Source organism: Biomphalaria glabrata, chromosome 11, assembly GCF_947242115.1.
Source record: "Biomphalaria glabrata chromosome 11, xgBioGlab47.1, whole genome shotgun sequence".
Classification (NCBI taxonomy): Eukaryota; Metazoa; Mollusca; class Gastropoda; family Planorbidae; genus Biomphalaria; species Biomphalaria glabrata.
The window spans coordinates 33,726,222-33,743,175 of record NC_074721.1 but is presented as its reverse complement, the minus strand read 5'-3'; the positions used below and the strand labels follow the sequence as shown (position 1 = coordinate 33,743,175).

Sequence of the window (16,954 nt, the reverse complement as noted above, 5' to 3'; positions counted from 1 at the left end):
ATTTTTTGATAACAAACAAAAAAGTTATTGAAGTTTAATCAGAGCAGGATAGTGAAATACAAATGAGCAAAACGAATAATACTATCAGAATGAGGAAATTAAATTACGGAGAGAAAGAGTTAAACGAATACAAAAATTGTCTCGTGTAACCCCATTGAAGTCTTGAAGTGCGATCACTGGTCTCAGACTGTTGCAAGCGAAAAGTTAGAATTGACTTTCCATCACTTAGCTGCATACCATCAGTTGATACATTAACTAAATATCTTCAGTTGTCTAAATACCATCCTTTGGTACATACCTTCATTTTACTTTATACCATCAATTGATACATTAACTATATACTATCAGTTGGCTATATACCGTCAGTCGGCTACATACCTATTTTTGCTATATACCATCAGTAGAAACATTAAAATGTACCATTATTTGGCTATGTAGTACTTACTACTATATACCATCATTTGGCTATATACCATCATTTGGCAATATACCGACAGTTGGCAATATACCATCAGTTGGTTAAATACCATCCTTTTTCACGTAGCACCATTTGTCTATATACAATCCTTTTACAAATACCATCAGTTGTCTTTATCATATACCATCATTTTCATATACCATCACATGGCTATGTACCATCATAAACGATCAGTTTTCCAAATGCCAACAGTTCTCTAAATACCATAAGTTGGTTATATACCATTAGTTTTCCCATACCATAATTATCATTTTATACCATCAGTTTCCATGTACCAGCTGCGACTATATACCATCAGCCAGCTATGTACCATCAGTTGACTACATACCATCAGCCAGCTATATACCATCAGTTGGCTACATACCATCAGCCAGCTATATACCATCAGTTGGCTACATACCATCAGCCAGCTATATACCATCAGTTGGCTACATACCATCAGCCAGCTATTTACCATCAGTTGGCTACATACCATCAGCCAGCTATTTACCATTTACAACATATTTAGGTTTTACGTACCACTAGCGTATGTTCAGAATGCTGCTTTTGAAAATGTTGTTTAGTTGTGTTCTTGATTTTTTTTCCCTGACTTTGAAAAAGTCGAGGCTATAAAATAACTCGTGGAGCTGATGCAGACATGTTTATAATACATCTGCTCAGTCCCAGACCTACGAGTTGTGTGCCCTTGCTATCCCCCCCCCCATCACACACATACACACCATTCAGGCCAAGACGTTTTCTTTTTGGGGCTGGGAAGATTGACAAAGCGATGATTAAATAAACGGGGCGCTGATGGGGCGTTATCTAATTAGACTTACACGTACAGTTATGAAACACCCTCGTGTCCAGGGCGTGAGGCTGGTCCTCCTTGACCGGCACTCATCTCACTTTGGGTAAACTGGGCAGGGCTATATAGGAATTGGTAGCGCACAGAATGGCATTCTTCAATTTATAGTACGGGAATTGGTTTTTCAGGGGTTACGTGAAAAAAAAAAGAAAATAACATTGTATTTCCTTCTTATATAGTAGATATACGATTGGTATTTCTTTCTTTTCACACATTCTCTCTATTTCATCTTTATCATTCTCTCTGTCTTTACCCTCTCTGTCCTCTCTCTCTCTCTGTCTCTTTTTTCTCTTACAGTCTCTGTCTTACTCTCTAACTAACACTGTCTCCTTGTATCCTTATGCTCTCTCACTCTCTCTATCTCACTCTCTCTCTCTCTCTCACTCTCTCTCACACTCTCTCTCTCACTCTCTCTATCTCTGTTTACCTGAATCTCTCCCATTGTTTCTGTCTATCTACCCACCACTTGAGTATATGTTTCTCAGTCTCCCTAATAGTAAAAGTAATAGTAATAGTAATAGTAATAGTATTATAGTAATTTTAGTAGTAATAACAATTGTAATATTAATTATAGTAAAGTGAGTAAGTTCCCCCTTTCAGACCATGTGGTCTTAAGGACAGATTATGTTAAGGTCATCTTTAGTTGACCAGCAGGGTGTCGTGTGTCAGGGTGGCGTGTGTCAGGGTGTCGTGTGTCTAACCGCCTTAACTTTCCTTGTGCTAAAGTCTGGTACCCATTAAAGTTGGGTGGACTCAAGGGAGTCCTAAAAATCACAAAATAAAAAAATCCCAGTCTTCACTGAATTTCGAACCCAGTATTCCAGGTTCGGAACTTCCAAAAGCCAAGCTCTAAACCACCCAGCCACCGCAGATTTTCATAACTACAAATATCTCTCTATTTGGTGCATCCGGTGCACAAACTCAAGGACGTTTTGATTAGCTTTGCTTTTTAAAAGGTGTATGAGAATTTCTGTGTGCACTTTTTAACTCTACAGCACAGAATGTATCTAGGCTCTAGACTTTCACTCTAAGACTTAAAGCACGTTTCAAAACAAATGGGCAACTATCAATATTAAAAGAGATGTTGTTCAAATTATAACTCAATGCTTTTTTAGTTGGCAACAGTGTAGATCAAATGAGCGTCCTTGACATTAGGTTACTGGGCAAAACTTCAATATCTCTTACTTGTCTACCAATTCCTCTCTCTGTGTCTTTTAGTTCTCTCAATCCTCAACTCTCTGGGGAAAAAAAACGTTTTAATTGTATTATAATTTAAAGAGGCGCGATGGCTGAGTGATAAAGCCCTTGGTTTTCTTAACCGAGGCTTCCGGGTTTGAATCCTTGTCAAGACTGGGATTTTACATTTCGGAATTTTAGGGCGCCTCTGAATCCACACAGCTCTAATGGTACCTGACATTAGTTGGGGGGAAAGTAAAGGCGGTTGGTCGTTGTGCTGGCCACATGACACCCTCGTTAACCGTGGGCCAAAGAAACAGATGACCTTTACATCATTTGCCCTATAGACCACAAGTTCTGAAAGGGGCACTTCACTTTTTTTTACTTTATTGTAATTTAAATGTTACACGTTCTTGTACGACTATGTAGGACAGTTCTGTGCGTTAAAATATCATTGTGAATAGTTATTCTTCTAATCCAATTATTTTTACTAGTCACAGGCGTAAATTAAAGGAAATATCGTATCTTATCTTATATAATACAGACGTTACTTCCAAAAAGATGATTACGTCCTACGCGTCATGCATTTAGTCATGCATATTAACCAATGACCTAAATTCTGCCAAGTCACTGGTTTAGCTCAGGAAACCCATTCCATGTTCTAAAAGCACTAGGGAAGAAGGAGCATTTGTACAAATTTGTCCTAGCATATGGAACGAGGAATGTGCCTTTCGTCCATCCATTAGTCTGTTGGACCGTTGGGACACCACATATGATTTAAATTAAAAAACAAAACTATACTCAATAGCAATCTGTTGTCTGTCAAGCAGTTTGAACTTAATTTTAATTTCAGGAAACTTTTTTTTTAATCCATGTATAGCTAAAGATTCATCTGACAGCAATCTTTGTCATGACTAACTCATAGATCGTGCCTAGAGTTTCACATACAATGATCAGAAAGTAACCCGACCCAATGAACTAGCCCTAATCTCATTTTAACCTTTTGAACTTACTGAAAAAGCTGTCCTTGATGACCTTGGCACTGACCCAAGAATCTCCATAATTTCCACTTTACTGAATTGTGTCGTTTGGTAGATGGGAATGACCATGTCACGAATAGATTCACTCCGTCATTGTTTGCCCGCCCCTTGTCTGAGCGGATGTTTCAGGATAGAATCGTCTGCCCGTCTGGAGTCATTCAGATGATTTTAATAAACGAAATGTCTAACTGGCTGGTTGGACTTGGGTTTTTCTAGTGTCCTATTTCTGGGTAGATAATTTGAAATCTAATTTTTAAATGATGCTTTATATAAAATAAAGCTTAACGACCTTGCAGACGGTATTTTTCTATGGTTGGTGTTTTCTTTTAAAGCTCGCAAAGTATTTACATAATCAAATCTTGTTCTTGTTATTTGCAAGTGTAGATTACATTTGACAGAGTTAGAATCTAAGTCTGATTCACATTGCAAACATTTTCTCTTGACGGACTCAATTTGTTTTTAAAGTTGGTTTAAGTTGTCGCAAATGACGTCAGTTGTTATTTTGAAACTAGGATTAAAACACAAAAAGTCAGTTCCGATTTAAAAAAAAAAAAGATTTCGTATTGTTTTCAGAAAAGTAGATTAGAGACTTTAATGTATAGTATGATCTAGTTTTTTTTTTTTTTTTTTGAAAATTTTAAAGGTCACATTCGTACATTACATGACATAACTCGTGACTCTGTGCTTTGAACATCTGACATAACTTGTGACTCTGTGCTTTGAACCCCTGACATAATTTGTGACTCTGTGCTTTGAACACCTGACATAACTTGTGACTCTGTGCTTTGAACACCTGACATAACTTGTGACTCTGTGCTTTGAATACCTGACATAACTCGTGACTCTGTGCTTTGAACACCTGACATAACTTGTGACTCTGTGCTTTGAATACCTGACATAACTCGTGACTCTGTGCTTTGAACACCTGACATAACTTGTGACTCTGTGCTTTGAATATCTGACATAACTCGTGACTCTGTGCTTTGAACACATGACATAACTCGTGACTCTGTGCTTTGAAAACCTGACATAACTTGTGACTCTGTGCTTTGAACACCTGACATAACTCGTGACTCTGTGCTTTGAACACATGACATAACTCAAGACTCTGTACTTTGAACACCTGACATAACTTGTGACTCTGTGCTTTGAACACCTGACATAACTCGTGACTCTGTGCTTTGAACACATGACATAACTCGTGACTCTGTGCTTTGAACACATGACATAACTCGTGACTCTGTGCTTTGAATACCTGACATAACTCGTGACTATGTGCTTTGAACACCTGACATAACTTGTGACTCTGTGCTTTGAACACATGACATAACTCGTGACTCTGTGCTTTGAACACCTGACATAACTTGTGACTCTGTGCTTTGAACACCTGACATAACTTGTGACTCTGTGCTTTGAATACCTGACATAACTCGTGACTATGTGCTTTGAACACCTGACATAACTTGTGACTCTGTGCTTTGAACCCCTGACATAATTTGTGACTCTGTGCTTTGAATACCTGACATAACTCGTGACTCTGTGCTTTGAACACCTGACATAACTCGTGACTCTGTGCTTTGAACACATGACATAACTCGTGACTCTGTACTTTGAACACATGGCATAACTTGTGACTCTGTGCTTTGAACACCTGACATAACTCGTGACTCTGTGCTTTGAACACATGACATAACTCGTGACTCTGTGCTTTGAACACATGGCATAACTCGTGACTCTGTACTTTGAACACATGACATAACTCGTGACTGTGCTTTGAACACATGACATAACATTACTGCTGTATGGTAAGGGCACATGACCTAACACTGTGGCTCTAGAATGGGAACACATAACAGCTCTATTAACTAGAAGTCTAGGGTTCGAACACATATTGACGGTGATTAGTTTTGCTCGTAGAACGTAATAAATTTAGCCAAGTATCTGCCAGGTATCTGCTACAAAGCCTTAAGGAAATCGCTTGGGACAGTCATCACAATGGTCCCGAGTTAAAACAGTGCCCCCCTCCTTTTTTTTCTCATCCGTCACGTGTAACTTTCTTCTGTTCGTGCGCTTTAACAACTCAACTACAATAAACCCAGTTTACTCCCCCCCCATTCATGTTTACATTAAAACACGTCATTATCCACGAGACAATGGCCGAGTCTAGAGTAACAGAGAAATGTACCCGGCCATGTACGTCACTGTCATACAAGCCGTAGGGCCACACCGCATTTAAACGAGAGTTATATTGCTGGCTTGGGTCTGCGTTATTTTAATCCATAACTCGTATTTGTCTTGCGTAGAATCAAGTAGAATCAATAATTTTTTTGCTTTATTTAGACTGCTTCTCATATTCAGGGACATAGAACGAATCTATATCTAACGTTATATATATTTTTTTTAAGATGAACTTATAGTTTTAATTGTGTTGACTGTTGCATTGAAAGCTGATAGTCACGTGTTGGTGTATATTTATACTGGTTCCGGTTCCGGTAAACTTATAATAGCTCAGTAATCACTGGCGGATCCAGGGGGGGGGGCGATCGCCCCAACCGCCCCCCCCCCCACTCGGCCGACCCCCCCCCGGGGGGGGGGGTCGGCCGAATTATAGTATAGAATTCACACAATTTGTATGCGAATTTATTACTTATGTTAATAATATATACTAATTATTTATATTTCAACCTATTTTTAGATTATTTTGCCCCCCCCCCTTCTAGTATTTTGGCCGATTTGATAGGGTCGGGAGGGGGCGATGGCATCAATCCGCCCCCCCCCACCATAAACTTTGGGTGGGGGGGGCGGTCCTGATTATTTGTACAAATCACAGCTTGCTAACAGAATCAATTAAATATCTATATGATTAAAACTTGTTATTGGTATTTTAACCGGTCTTTATATAATTTCGTTCACCTGTTGGCCGATTGGAAGCGGAAGAGTGAATACCTCCACTGCCCTTCCCATCTAAACCCTTTGAGTGGGGGGGGGGGGCGGTCCTACTTTTATGGAGAAATCATAGTATGTGAAAAAAATTAGTCAAATATCTATATAATATAAACAGGTGGAAGTGCGATACATGCAATTCCCTTCCCCCCATCAAACAAATCAATACTTTTTCTTTTTGTATTATAGTAAGAAATTACAAAATTTTAAAAATCTGTCACTAATATAATTTATATATGCTATAAAGAAAATTCGTATATCGAGTCGCCCAACCCCTATTCTTTAATGCTAAATGCAATCAATAGCAGAAATTATAAAAAGGAGCGAGAATTAATCGTTTTCATTTTACCGCCCTTCAACTTTCCAGACAGAGTTTGTGTAATTTGACATGAATTTATCATAACTATTTTAAGAAAGACTTTTTCAAACGAAATTTTTCAATATAACAGTCACGGTTGAGATGAGTTCAAAAGCCAGATAATCTTTTCCTAGTCGACTTTTCCAACCTTTACTCTATCTCATATTTTTCTAGTTAAATAAATTTAGGACTATAACTCACAATTTATGCTAGAATTTTATTGAATATTATTAATCGAATATTTTTTTTTTCGGCGGCTATCCTCAGAACCTTAATCTAAATATGTGGGGTATCTAATCTTTTCAAAGAACAAATCGGTTTTATTTGCAATGTATTAAGGGACTATCAATTCATATTAGAATATTTTTCTCATTATTCAAAAGGTCCTTTATAATAGAATGAATAATGAGCTGTAGGTCAGGAGAATGCGTTACTGCAGTGAAGAATGCCAAAAAACGCTTTTAGCGTCGAGGCTTCGCCCCGAACCTCACTGATGAATAATAAGCTGTAGATGTCAGGAGAATGCGTTTCTGCAGTGAAGAATGCAACAAAACACTTTTGGAGTCGGGGATTCGCCCCGAACCCCACTAATAAATAATGAGCTGTAGATGTCAGAAGAATGCGTTTCAGCCTTGAAAAACGCAAGAAAACGCTTTTGGCGTCGGGGCTTCGCCCCTAATCCCACTGGTAAATAATGAGCTGTAGATGTCACGAGAATGCGTTTCTGCAGTGAGAAAAGCAAGAAAACGATTTTGGCGTCGGGGCTTCGCCCCGAACACCACTGATAGGTATTGAGCTATAGATGTCAGGAGAATGTGTTTCAGCCGTGAAAAATGCAAGAAAACGCTTTTTGGCGTCGGGGCTTCGCCCCGAACCCCACTGATAAATAATGAGCTATAGATGTCAGAAAAATGCGTTTCAGCGGTGAAAAATGCAAGAAAACGCTTTTGGCGTCGGGGCTTCGCCCCGAACACCACTAATAAGTAATGAGCTGTAGATGTCAGAAGAATGCGTTTCAGCCTTGAAAAACGCAAGAAAACGCTTTTGGCGTCGGGGCTTCGCCCCTAATCCCACTGGTAAATAATGAGCTGTAGATGTCACGAGAATGCGTTTCTGCAGTGAGAAAAGCAAGAAAACGATTTTGGCGTCGGGGCTTCGCCCCGAACACCACTGATAGGTAATGAGCTATAGATGTCAGGAGAATGTGTTTCAGCCGTGAAAAATGCAAGAAAACGCTTTTTGGCGTCGGGGCTTCGCCCCGAACACCACTAATAAGTAATGAGCTGTAGATGTCAGAAGAATGCGTTTCTGCAGAGAAAAATGCAAGAAAACGCTTTTGAGCGTCGGGCTTCGCCCCGAACCCCACTGAAGAAGCTTACAGCGCTCTCCCAGACCCCCAAGCTTGAAGGAGAAAGACTGTTTTTTTTCTGTTTTTTTCGCCGAAGATTGAGAAACAGACTTATTTTATTCTCATATATCGAATATATATATATATATATATATATATATATATATATATATATGCTGTACGCACGTTTATGCATAGGGTTAGGGTTTACTGGGCGTTAGGGTTAGCGTTTGGAAAAAAATCGCCCCCCCCCACTCCAAAGTTCTGGATCCGCCAGTGTCAGTAATCATACCTTATAACATATAGTCACAGACATAGACCTGTATATAGACATAGAGTGGACAACAAACAGTTTTATCAAGCGCAAATTTGTGGCTGGCGAATGTGTGTAATGTATTACAGTTATGAGCAGTATAAAACTAAAACTATGCATATATTTTTCATCCATAACATACAGTGGCGTAGATATGGGAGATGAGAGGGTAAATTTGAAAATCGCCCCGGAGCCCCCACTTGAGGGAGGCTCCAAATGAGTGTTCGAATTTTTTTATTTTTTTTTATATTAAATATTAAATACTACGCAAATATCTCGTGTCATGATGTCGAATGTCAAAATGCAGAGCTCCTAAAGAGGTCAAGCCCCCCCCCCCCCACGGACCCCCAAATGATGGCATATTCCTAGCTACGCCACTGTTAACATATATAAGTGCTACAATCTTTTCTCTATTATTACTTTAAATCTCTAAGCAAGCTTATTTTGTCAGATAGGCATAATGTTCATTTTTTGTTCTAAAATTGTTCAATTTTAGCTTATTTGGGCATTCCTCTAAAAAAAAAAAAACTTCCTAAATAAATTAATTCCGTTTTGAGGATTTTATAATTTTTTATTTTTTTTTGATATCGCACTTCTAGATATTCTAGATATAAATGATGATTAGCCTAAAAGGCTTGTGCCTTGGGGCCCTGGACTACGAACGTATGAACATGCTCTGCTCATCGTCTGCGATGTTTTGGACTAAAAACTAAATCTTTAATTGTTTGAAGACGATGAGACGACGGCCATGAATAACATAATGGAAAGGAAACCGTAAACAAAATATAGATCTAGATCACAGACCTATATACCCACAGTGCTACGCCAACTTTGCAATGTAGCTGTTCAACAGGAAATAGAGTGCTGTTTTTATCTACGCCGAGAACTATAAATAGCAAGTGTTTTGGTGGATCCGGTCGACAGAAAAAAAAATGAAGTGTGGATTAGAGATTAATTTTAAAAGCATACGACAAATTTGTGTACTTTTTATCACTGTAGAATCTTTTTTTAAAGCTCTTTCTTTCGCAGAAAATGCTGATCTTATTTTTTAGTTGGCAGTAGTGATTTTTTTTTTAAATATAGCGCCTTTGACATAAATTAGAATCAAAAAGTTGATCTTGTAAAATCTTCACTAGGACAGTATCGTTGAAGAAATAATTTTTGGGCGTCTTGAAATGAGGACGTTGTGTTCTATTTGTGTGTGTGTGTTTTACTTTTTATTTTGTTTCTTGAAACAAACCCCAAAGTTTTAATTTGGTCGTGATTCAACTTATAATCGGTATTGCTTTCACAAGTGTCATACTTCGTTTACTCATTGCCTTGATTCGTTACCTACTTAGACTTACTTAGACTTACTTAGACTTACTTAGACCTACTTAGACTTACTTAGACCTACTTAGGCTTACTTAGACTTACTTAGACTTACTTAGACTTACTTAGACTTACTTAGACCTACTTAGACTTACTTAGACTTACTTAGACTTAGATCCCCCCCCCCCGGCGCCGTTTGGCGAAGTGGGCGGCAATCTGTCTCCACAAAGATCTGCCACTGGCACAATGTCTGAAGTCTCTTCCCAACTGGTGTCCACTTCTCTGAGGCCCTTCATGAAAGTGTGGCGCCATGTTATACGAGGGCGTCCCTGTGTGCGCTTTTCTCGTATTGGCCTCCATGTCATCGCAACTCTTGGTATGCGTGATTAATTCTGTCAGAGGACATGTCCCGCAAACCTCATTCGGCGCTCTGTCACAACCTCACTAAGTGGTTGACTCCCAGTTCGGCATAGGATTTCCTTGTTTGAGACCCGGTCTCTATAATCCGCCTTAGCCAATTTTTTGTTGAGCCACATTTAGTCTTTTTCTCAAATTTGGCAGATGACTTCCATGTCTCGCATGCATATGTTGCTGTTCGTATGACGATTGTTTGGGACACACAGGACTATTTAAAAAACAAAAACTCGTATGTTTTTAGGGTGGTTATATCCTGTCATAAGTGAGCTGGAGTGGAGAATGTGTAAATAGACAAAAGATGGCCACTACGGTATTTTATACATGTTATATACAGTCTGTGGCATTTTACGTCTCGTGAGACTATCTTTTCCCTTTGCAACTTCTTGTGTGTCTAAAGAGGCCAATCCTTGATACACAGCTGCGATCGCAGGATGGGCATATATAATCACCAGGTGCCGTTGAGTTTTCACTCTTTTTTCTGCTTCTGTTGTGTATGGCATCTGTAATCAGAGACCCTTCCTTTATGCTCTCTCTCTCTCCATGTGGATCTGTCCAGTGCTACTTTTTCCCAGCTCCTAGTGTCGATTTTGAAAAGCTTCATGTCGCGTTTGCTTACATCCGTATGACGTAAAAGTGGGCGACCAGCGGCTCTCCTGACTTCTATTAGATTGCTATACATCATACGTCATACATCATACATCACACGTCATACATCATACATCACACGTCATACATCATACGTCATACATCACACGTCATACATCATACGTCATACATCACACGTCATACATCATACGTCATACATCACACGTCATACATGTTATATACAATGAGAACTGAATAATCAACGTATGCCTAGAAATAAAATATAACAATCAAGATGTCCTTCTGTTGTTTTTATGTGGCTCCCATACTCTGAGGGAGGTATGTATGTTGTTAACATACTCTGAGGGAGGTATGTATGTTAACATACTCTGAGGGAGGTAAGTATGTTGTTAACATACTCTGAGGGAGGTATGTATGTTGTTCACATATTCTGAGGGAGTTATTTATATTGTTCACATATTCTCAGTAGTAATTAAGTGAATTGCGTGTCCGAAAAAAAAAAGGTATCGATTGTGAAGATGCTCTGTAGACAGTCTGGAATGATCACAAGTCTCGACATGTCTGTATGACCAGAGCGTGTAGACCTTTGACATTGGTGCTATTAAGTCATTTGAGATGGAACTTACAAGCAGCTCACAGACAACTGCTGGCCAGTTCAGCAAGTGAGCCCCCGTCCTTGTCCTCTCCTAACCGCTCTAAGTAAGAAAACTAGTAAAGACTTATTTGACGTGTCTACCTCTCTGTTGATCACTCCTTTGTTTTATGATCTCTCCTTTGTTTTCTTGATCTCTCCTTTGTTTTCCGATTTCTCCTTTGTTTTACTATTTCTTTTGTTTTACTATTTCTCCTTTGTTTTCCGATTTCTCCTTTGTTTTCCGATTTCTCCTTTGTTCTGTTGATCACTCCTTTGTTTTACGATCTCTCCTTTGTTTTACTATTTCTCCTTTGTTTTACGATTTCTCCTTTGTCTTACGATTTCTCCTTTGTTTTACCATTTCTCCTTTGTTTCCCGATGTCTCCTTTGTTCTTTTGGCCTCTCCTTTGTTTTACGATTTCTCCTTTGTTTTTGTTTTTTCATCTTCTCTTTGCTTTCTTGATCATTTCTTTGATCTGCTGATCATTTCATTTTGCCACATTTTTCCCCCCATAATATGTTCAGAGTAAAGTCCTAGTGAACGAATATTATTGAAATCAATACACACCAGACCTGGAACAAACAAAGCTACATACATTGCTGTTACCTTTTTCCTGACTGTCAGGCGGACGTCACTTTCGCTTCCTGAATTTTTTTTCTGTTCTTAAATATTTTATATCATCGCCGTATAAAGCTGTCGTTAGATCTATAAATAGCTTTGTTGATATGAAAGACAATGCGGTGATATCCATACAACGTGAAGATGTCAAGTTATTTCAAGATGTTTTGTTTTTTAATCGCCATGGAAATATTGTTGACCGGATGTTGATAGCATCCTCGTAACTTGAGAGTGCGGGTGTGTATTTATAGCCAACAAAGTGTAGTTGTATCACAACGATGGTATTGTTTTTTGAGCGTGCAAATGTTGTACACGTCATTTGTTCCAATTCCCATTCTCAGATCAAGTGAAAACATTGCACAATAATTCATCGTCGATGACAATACATGAGTCAATCCAAAAAAAAAAAAAAAAACCAATTTCTTCATCAATTCGTTGCAATAAATAAATTTCGTTTCATAAAGAAAGAAATAAAGCTTTGCAGTATTGAGAGATAATGCAGTGATTTCGCTGTTCTTTCCATTGGATAAGCTTTTTTTTTTTTAAAGTACATTTTATTTAAATATTTTGCTTATTTTTTTTTAATTAATGAGTTCGAGATGAATGTGATTTCGCTAGGTATTTACCTTGTAAGTAATCTTGTACTCTATTACGTACATTTCTATTGCGGTTCAATCGTGGAGCGCGTTTCTACCGCCACGTGATAGCCATTGTGTAGTAAAAATTAGATCGTAATTTGTATAGAAGAGATAGAGAATCACGTGGCTAAAAGTGGTTTGCTTATGATTGGTGAATGAGGTCCATTGGTTGGTGCTAAGATAGCAGATCTATACTTTCAGTGGCTTTAGGAAAAAAAAATCTTCAAAAGCACGACTTGAGTGTGATTCGGGACTATTTCATTTTAGAACAAGCAATGATAAATAAGTGCTGCATTTAGATTATGCATGTTCAGGTTGACTTGTTCTGCCATTTAGTAGCCTTCTGTGTGATTATACATGTTCAGGTTGACTTGTTCTGCCATTTAGTAGCCTTCTGTGTGATTATACATGTTCAGGTTGACTTGTTCTGCCATTTACTGGCCTTCTGTGTGATTATACAAGTTCAGGTTGACTTGCTATGCTATTTACTAGCCTGCTGTGTGATTATACATGTTCAGGTTGACTTTTTCTGCCATTTACTAGCCTGCTGTGTTATTATACATGTTCAGGGGTGCATGTTCAGTCATTCACGTATCGCTGTTTTCCCAGGAGGCTGTGACGAGAGATTGCGTCCTTCAGAGGCTCTGTTGTGTGACAACCCCAAGTGTGTGAGTCCGGCCTACTGCAGCGACTTCAACGAGTGCGACTGCCCCGGGTCTGGTCAGTACACTCTGTACAACCTCAACAGCACCGCCAGATCCTGCAGAATGAACATCACGGGTACTGGGGATGCGTCCACAGGCACCAAGGCGGAAATGGGTGAGTCAATAGTTTGGTAGTTAGTTTACTTGAGAGGATGAGTAGGAGAGGCTGGTCTTGACTTGAGCTAAGCTTATTTTCCAAGAAAGGGAATCCAGAATACACCTATTATTATACAGTTATAGACTATTGTAGACTATTGAACATTATAATATTTCATCATCATCATCATCTCTCTCTTTCTATATCTCTTTTTAGAGCTAATTAATGAGGGATGTTGATGTATATATGGATTTAATCCCATTATTACGTTTTGATATTTTTTTTCTCCCACTTTGCATTCTCGGACAAAGTTGAAATTTTGCGTAATTATTCATAGTATATGACAAATACATAAATCAATACGAAAATTAACCAATTAGCTAATCTATAAGAACTAGTTAATTCATTTTGTTTTATATAGCAGAAAGCGAGCAAAACCTTGCCATTTTCAAATAAATTGCAGTAATTAGCGGTTCTTCCCCATATATAAGCTTTGTTTATTTTTTTAAAGTAATTTTTTTTTCTTTTGCTTGTTTTTCTCTCACTCTCTTCTTTCTGCCAAGAATGCCATGACGTCGACAGGAAAGAATGTAATCGGGGCTCGAGCTTGAAACCACCGTGCCTACAGTCCTGAGCGCATAAACACACAGCCAGTTAGGGAACACCAACATTGGGATTCACCACAGCTAACCAAACATTCAGACAAGAGTCGTTAATCCATCATCGATTGACCTTTGTCCCCCGTCTGCTCTCCAGGCCACGTGGTTTTTCAAATAAAACTAATTTTTATCTTTCATCCCCTCTCCCCCCGCGCTCCCCATGTATACCGTGATGCTTCAAGGAAGGATCTTTTAAGTGTTGTCCTATAATTTCCTTCTCCCCAATCGTTATCCCAGAACACTTGATTCAGAACTGGTCCCTCCTTTCAGTCGAGCAAGAGAATATTTTCTTGACAGCGTTCTGCGTCTCTAACATTTCAATCTTCAGTAACGACGTCTCTTATCGATTTCAGTTTCCTTTTTTTTTTAACTTTTTAGAACCAAGAGTTTTCCCTCTTTATTTCAATTTGGCATTTTCCAGACTTCCGCAAAGAAGATTAGAAGTAATAGATAGGCGCAGGGGCGTCTCGCGATAGTTTAAACGTTCGTGAGAAGGGGGGTCTCATGAGAGGGAGTGAGTAGGATCATGATATGTGGAAGAAGTACTGTGCAAGAGAATATTTACAGCGTTAGCAGCATACTTCCCTTTGAATAAATGAAGTGTCACACGTTTGAGTACAACTTTAAAAGACGAATAAGGGTACTCAACAACACCAGAACTATAAGGCGAACTCTAAGAAGTGATCTCACAACTAAAGGAAAATAAATCCACATTACAATGCTGCAAAGGTCCTACAAAAGCGAGTGACACAGAAAGAGATAAACCTGCAAGTTGAAACGTCTGGAGGTTTCCATAGTGGCGTCCACTGTTAAGCCCACCTGTTAATGGCATAGAATCAATTCATTATTAAATAAAGACTTTTTAAAACCTGTGTTTGCGTGATAAATGCACAAAATAAAGTTTTAATCCAACCCATGTATATTAAAGTAAAAAGTAAAGTTCCCCTTTCAGACCTTGTGGTCTATAGGGCAGATGATGTAAAGGTCATCTGTTTCTGTGGCCTACGGTTAACGAGGGTGTCATGTGGCCAGCACAACGACCAACCGCCTTTACTTTTCCCTAACTAATGTCAGGTACCCATTAGAGCTGGGTGGACTCAGAGGCGCCCGAAGATCCCAAAATTAAAAATCCCAGTCTTCACCAGGATTCAAACCCCGGTCCCCCGTTCGGAAGCCAAGCGCTTTACCGCTCAGCCACCGCGCCTCCTATTAAGACACTTCCCTTAATAGTATTGACTCACAGTGGAGAATAGTCTCGCAAAAGTACTTTGCCATCGGGTTTGATCTGGACAAAGTGTCCTCAGTTAGGCCCATGTCCATCCTGCCTTCTCTGCCTCTTGTTCCTTTGAGATCCTCCATGTATGCCCTATCTCCCACCCGTTTATCTTACCTCTGTCTTTTTTGTTATCCAATACCTCCATTCCAGTCACTCCTTCATGCAACCTGGATCCAGGAACTTGGACCCAGCAGAAACCTAGACATCTCAGATCTCAAAAACAGCTCTAATGATTTTCCGATAAATTTAACAGTTGATGTATATCGCTGAGAAAAGAATTACTATCTCGTTGGCCACACGGGGAAAACTCTAGTTTGACCATTAAAATTTTTCAAAGTGAAAAATAAATAAATCTAAATTCGGCTTGACAAGACTCAGAAAAGAGTCTAGAAATTGGTCAGAGGCTATTTGAGACGCATATCCTTATGAAGTATTTTATAGGTAGTGGAGTGCTTATATCTATTACCACTTCCGGCACAGACAACCTTGCAGAACCAGTCAAACGTCAAGCCTTCACGTGTGGGTCAGATATTGAGTCTGGCGGAGTCGGATGGCTACCCACATACTCGAAGGAAAACTTAGAATTCAAACCTCTGCCGCCTTGCAGCTATACCCAATCATGGGAACGGTTTCGGGAGTATACCCTGAGGAAAAATCAGGAGTCGGTGACCCTTAGGCAGTTTGCAGCACTTAGTGTTACACACTGGCAGAACCTGCGACGCCGCTGATCCCAAACTGTATTGGCACTTGCCGTGCCTTTGGATAAATCAGCTGCGTGGAGAGGTGAGAAATTATGTGTGGGTCATACCGTTCCGATATAAATATGTAAGAAAAAAACAACTGTTTTGCACTTGGCCCCAAATCTCCTCGTTAAAATAGGCCATCTACGCCTTTGTTGACCTTTATAATCATTTCTGCTAACTCGAGACCAAAAAAAAATAGATGAAAATCAATTGTACACCTGGTAATACTTCGACCAGACGGACCTCGTAAGTAAATTACACGTACTGGAAGATAGATTCAGTGTGTCTAATCTTGGCCTAGTCCTTTTTTTGTTCTCTCCAAATGTCAAAGAGCTATTGTAACAGCACTGAGGATAGTACGATGTACTAGTGACTCTTGTACACAACAAGAACTGTTTCTTGGTTTCTGGGTTTCTTGGTTTATTGCTTTTTTTTTCCTACATTTTTTTTTTGTTTTTTACTTATTCCACTTTTTTTTTCTTCATCTCTTCTTGCATTCTTCCTCTCCTTTCTCTCTTTCTATCTCTTTTTTATATATTTCTCTCTCTCTCTTTTTATCTCTTTCTCTCTCTTTTTATCTTCTTTCTCTTTTTATCTCGTTCTCTCTCTTTTATCTCTTTCTCTCGTCGCCGATTTTTTTCCCTCTTTTTCTACTCCTTCTTTCTCTTTTCTTTTGTTTCTAGATTTTTGCTACTCGTTAACATTGTCTCCCCTGTCTGTTTCACCATTTCACTTTTTACCTCTTTC

The 16,954-nt window shown here is 39.0% G+C and overlaps 1 protein-coding gene across 1 annotated transcript in view; it reads left to right on the top strand.

The window, feature by feature from the left end:
• LOC106066378 (thrombospondin type-1 domain-containing protein 7A-like) overlaps positions 1-16,954 on the top strand; it is a 259,155-nt gene that overhangs the window by 229,470 nt on the left and 12,731 nt on the right. Inside the window, exon 27 of the mRNA XM_056003832.1 lies at positions 13,338-13,547. Coding sequence (XP_055859807.1) covers positions 13,338-13,547 — 210 coding nt within the window. The remainder of the gene's footprint in view (positions 1-13,337; positions 13,548-16,954) is intronic.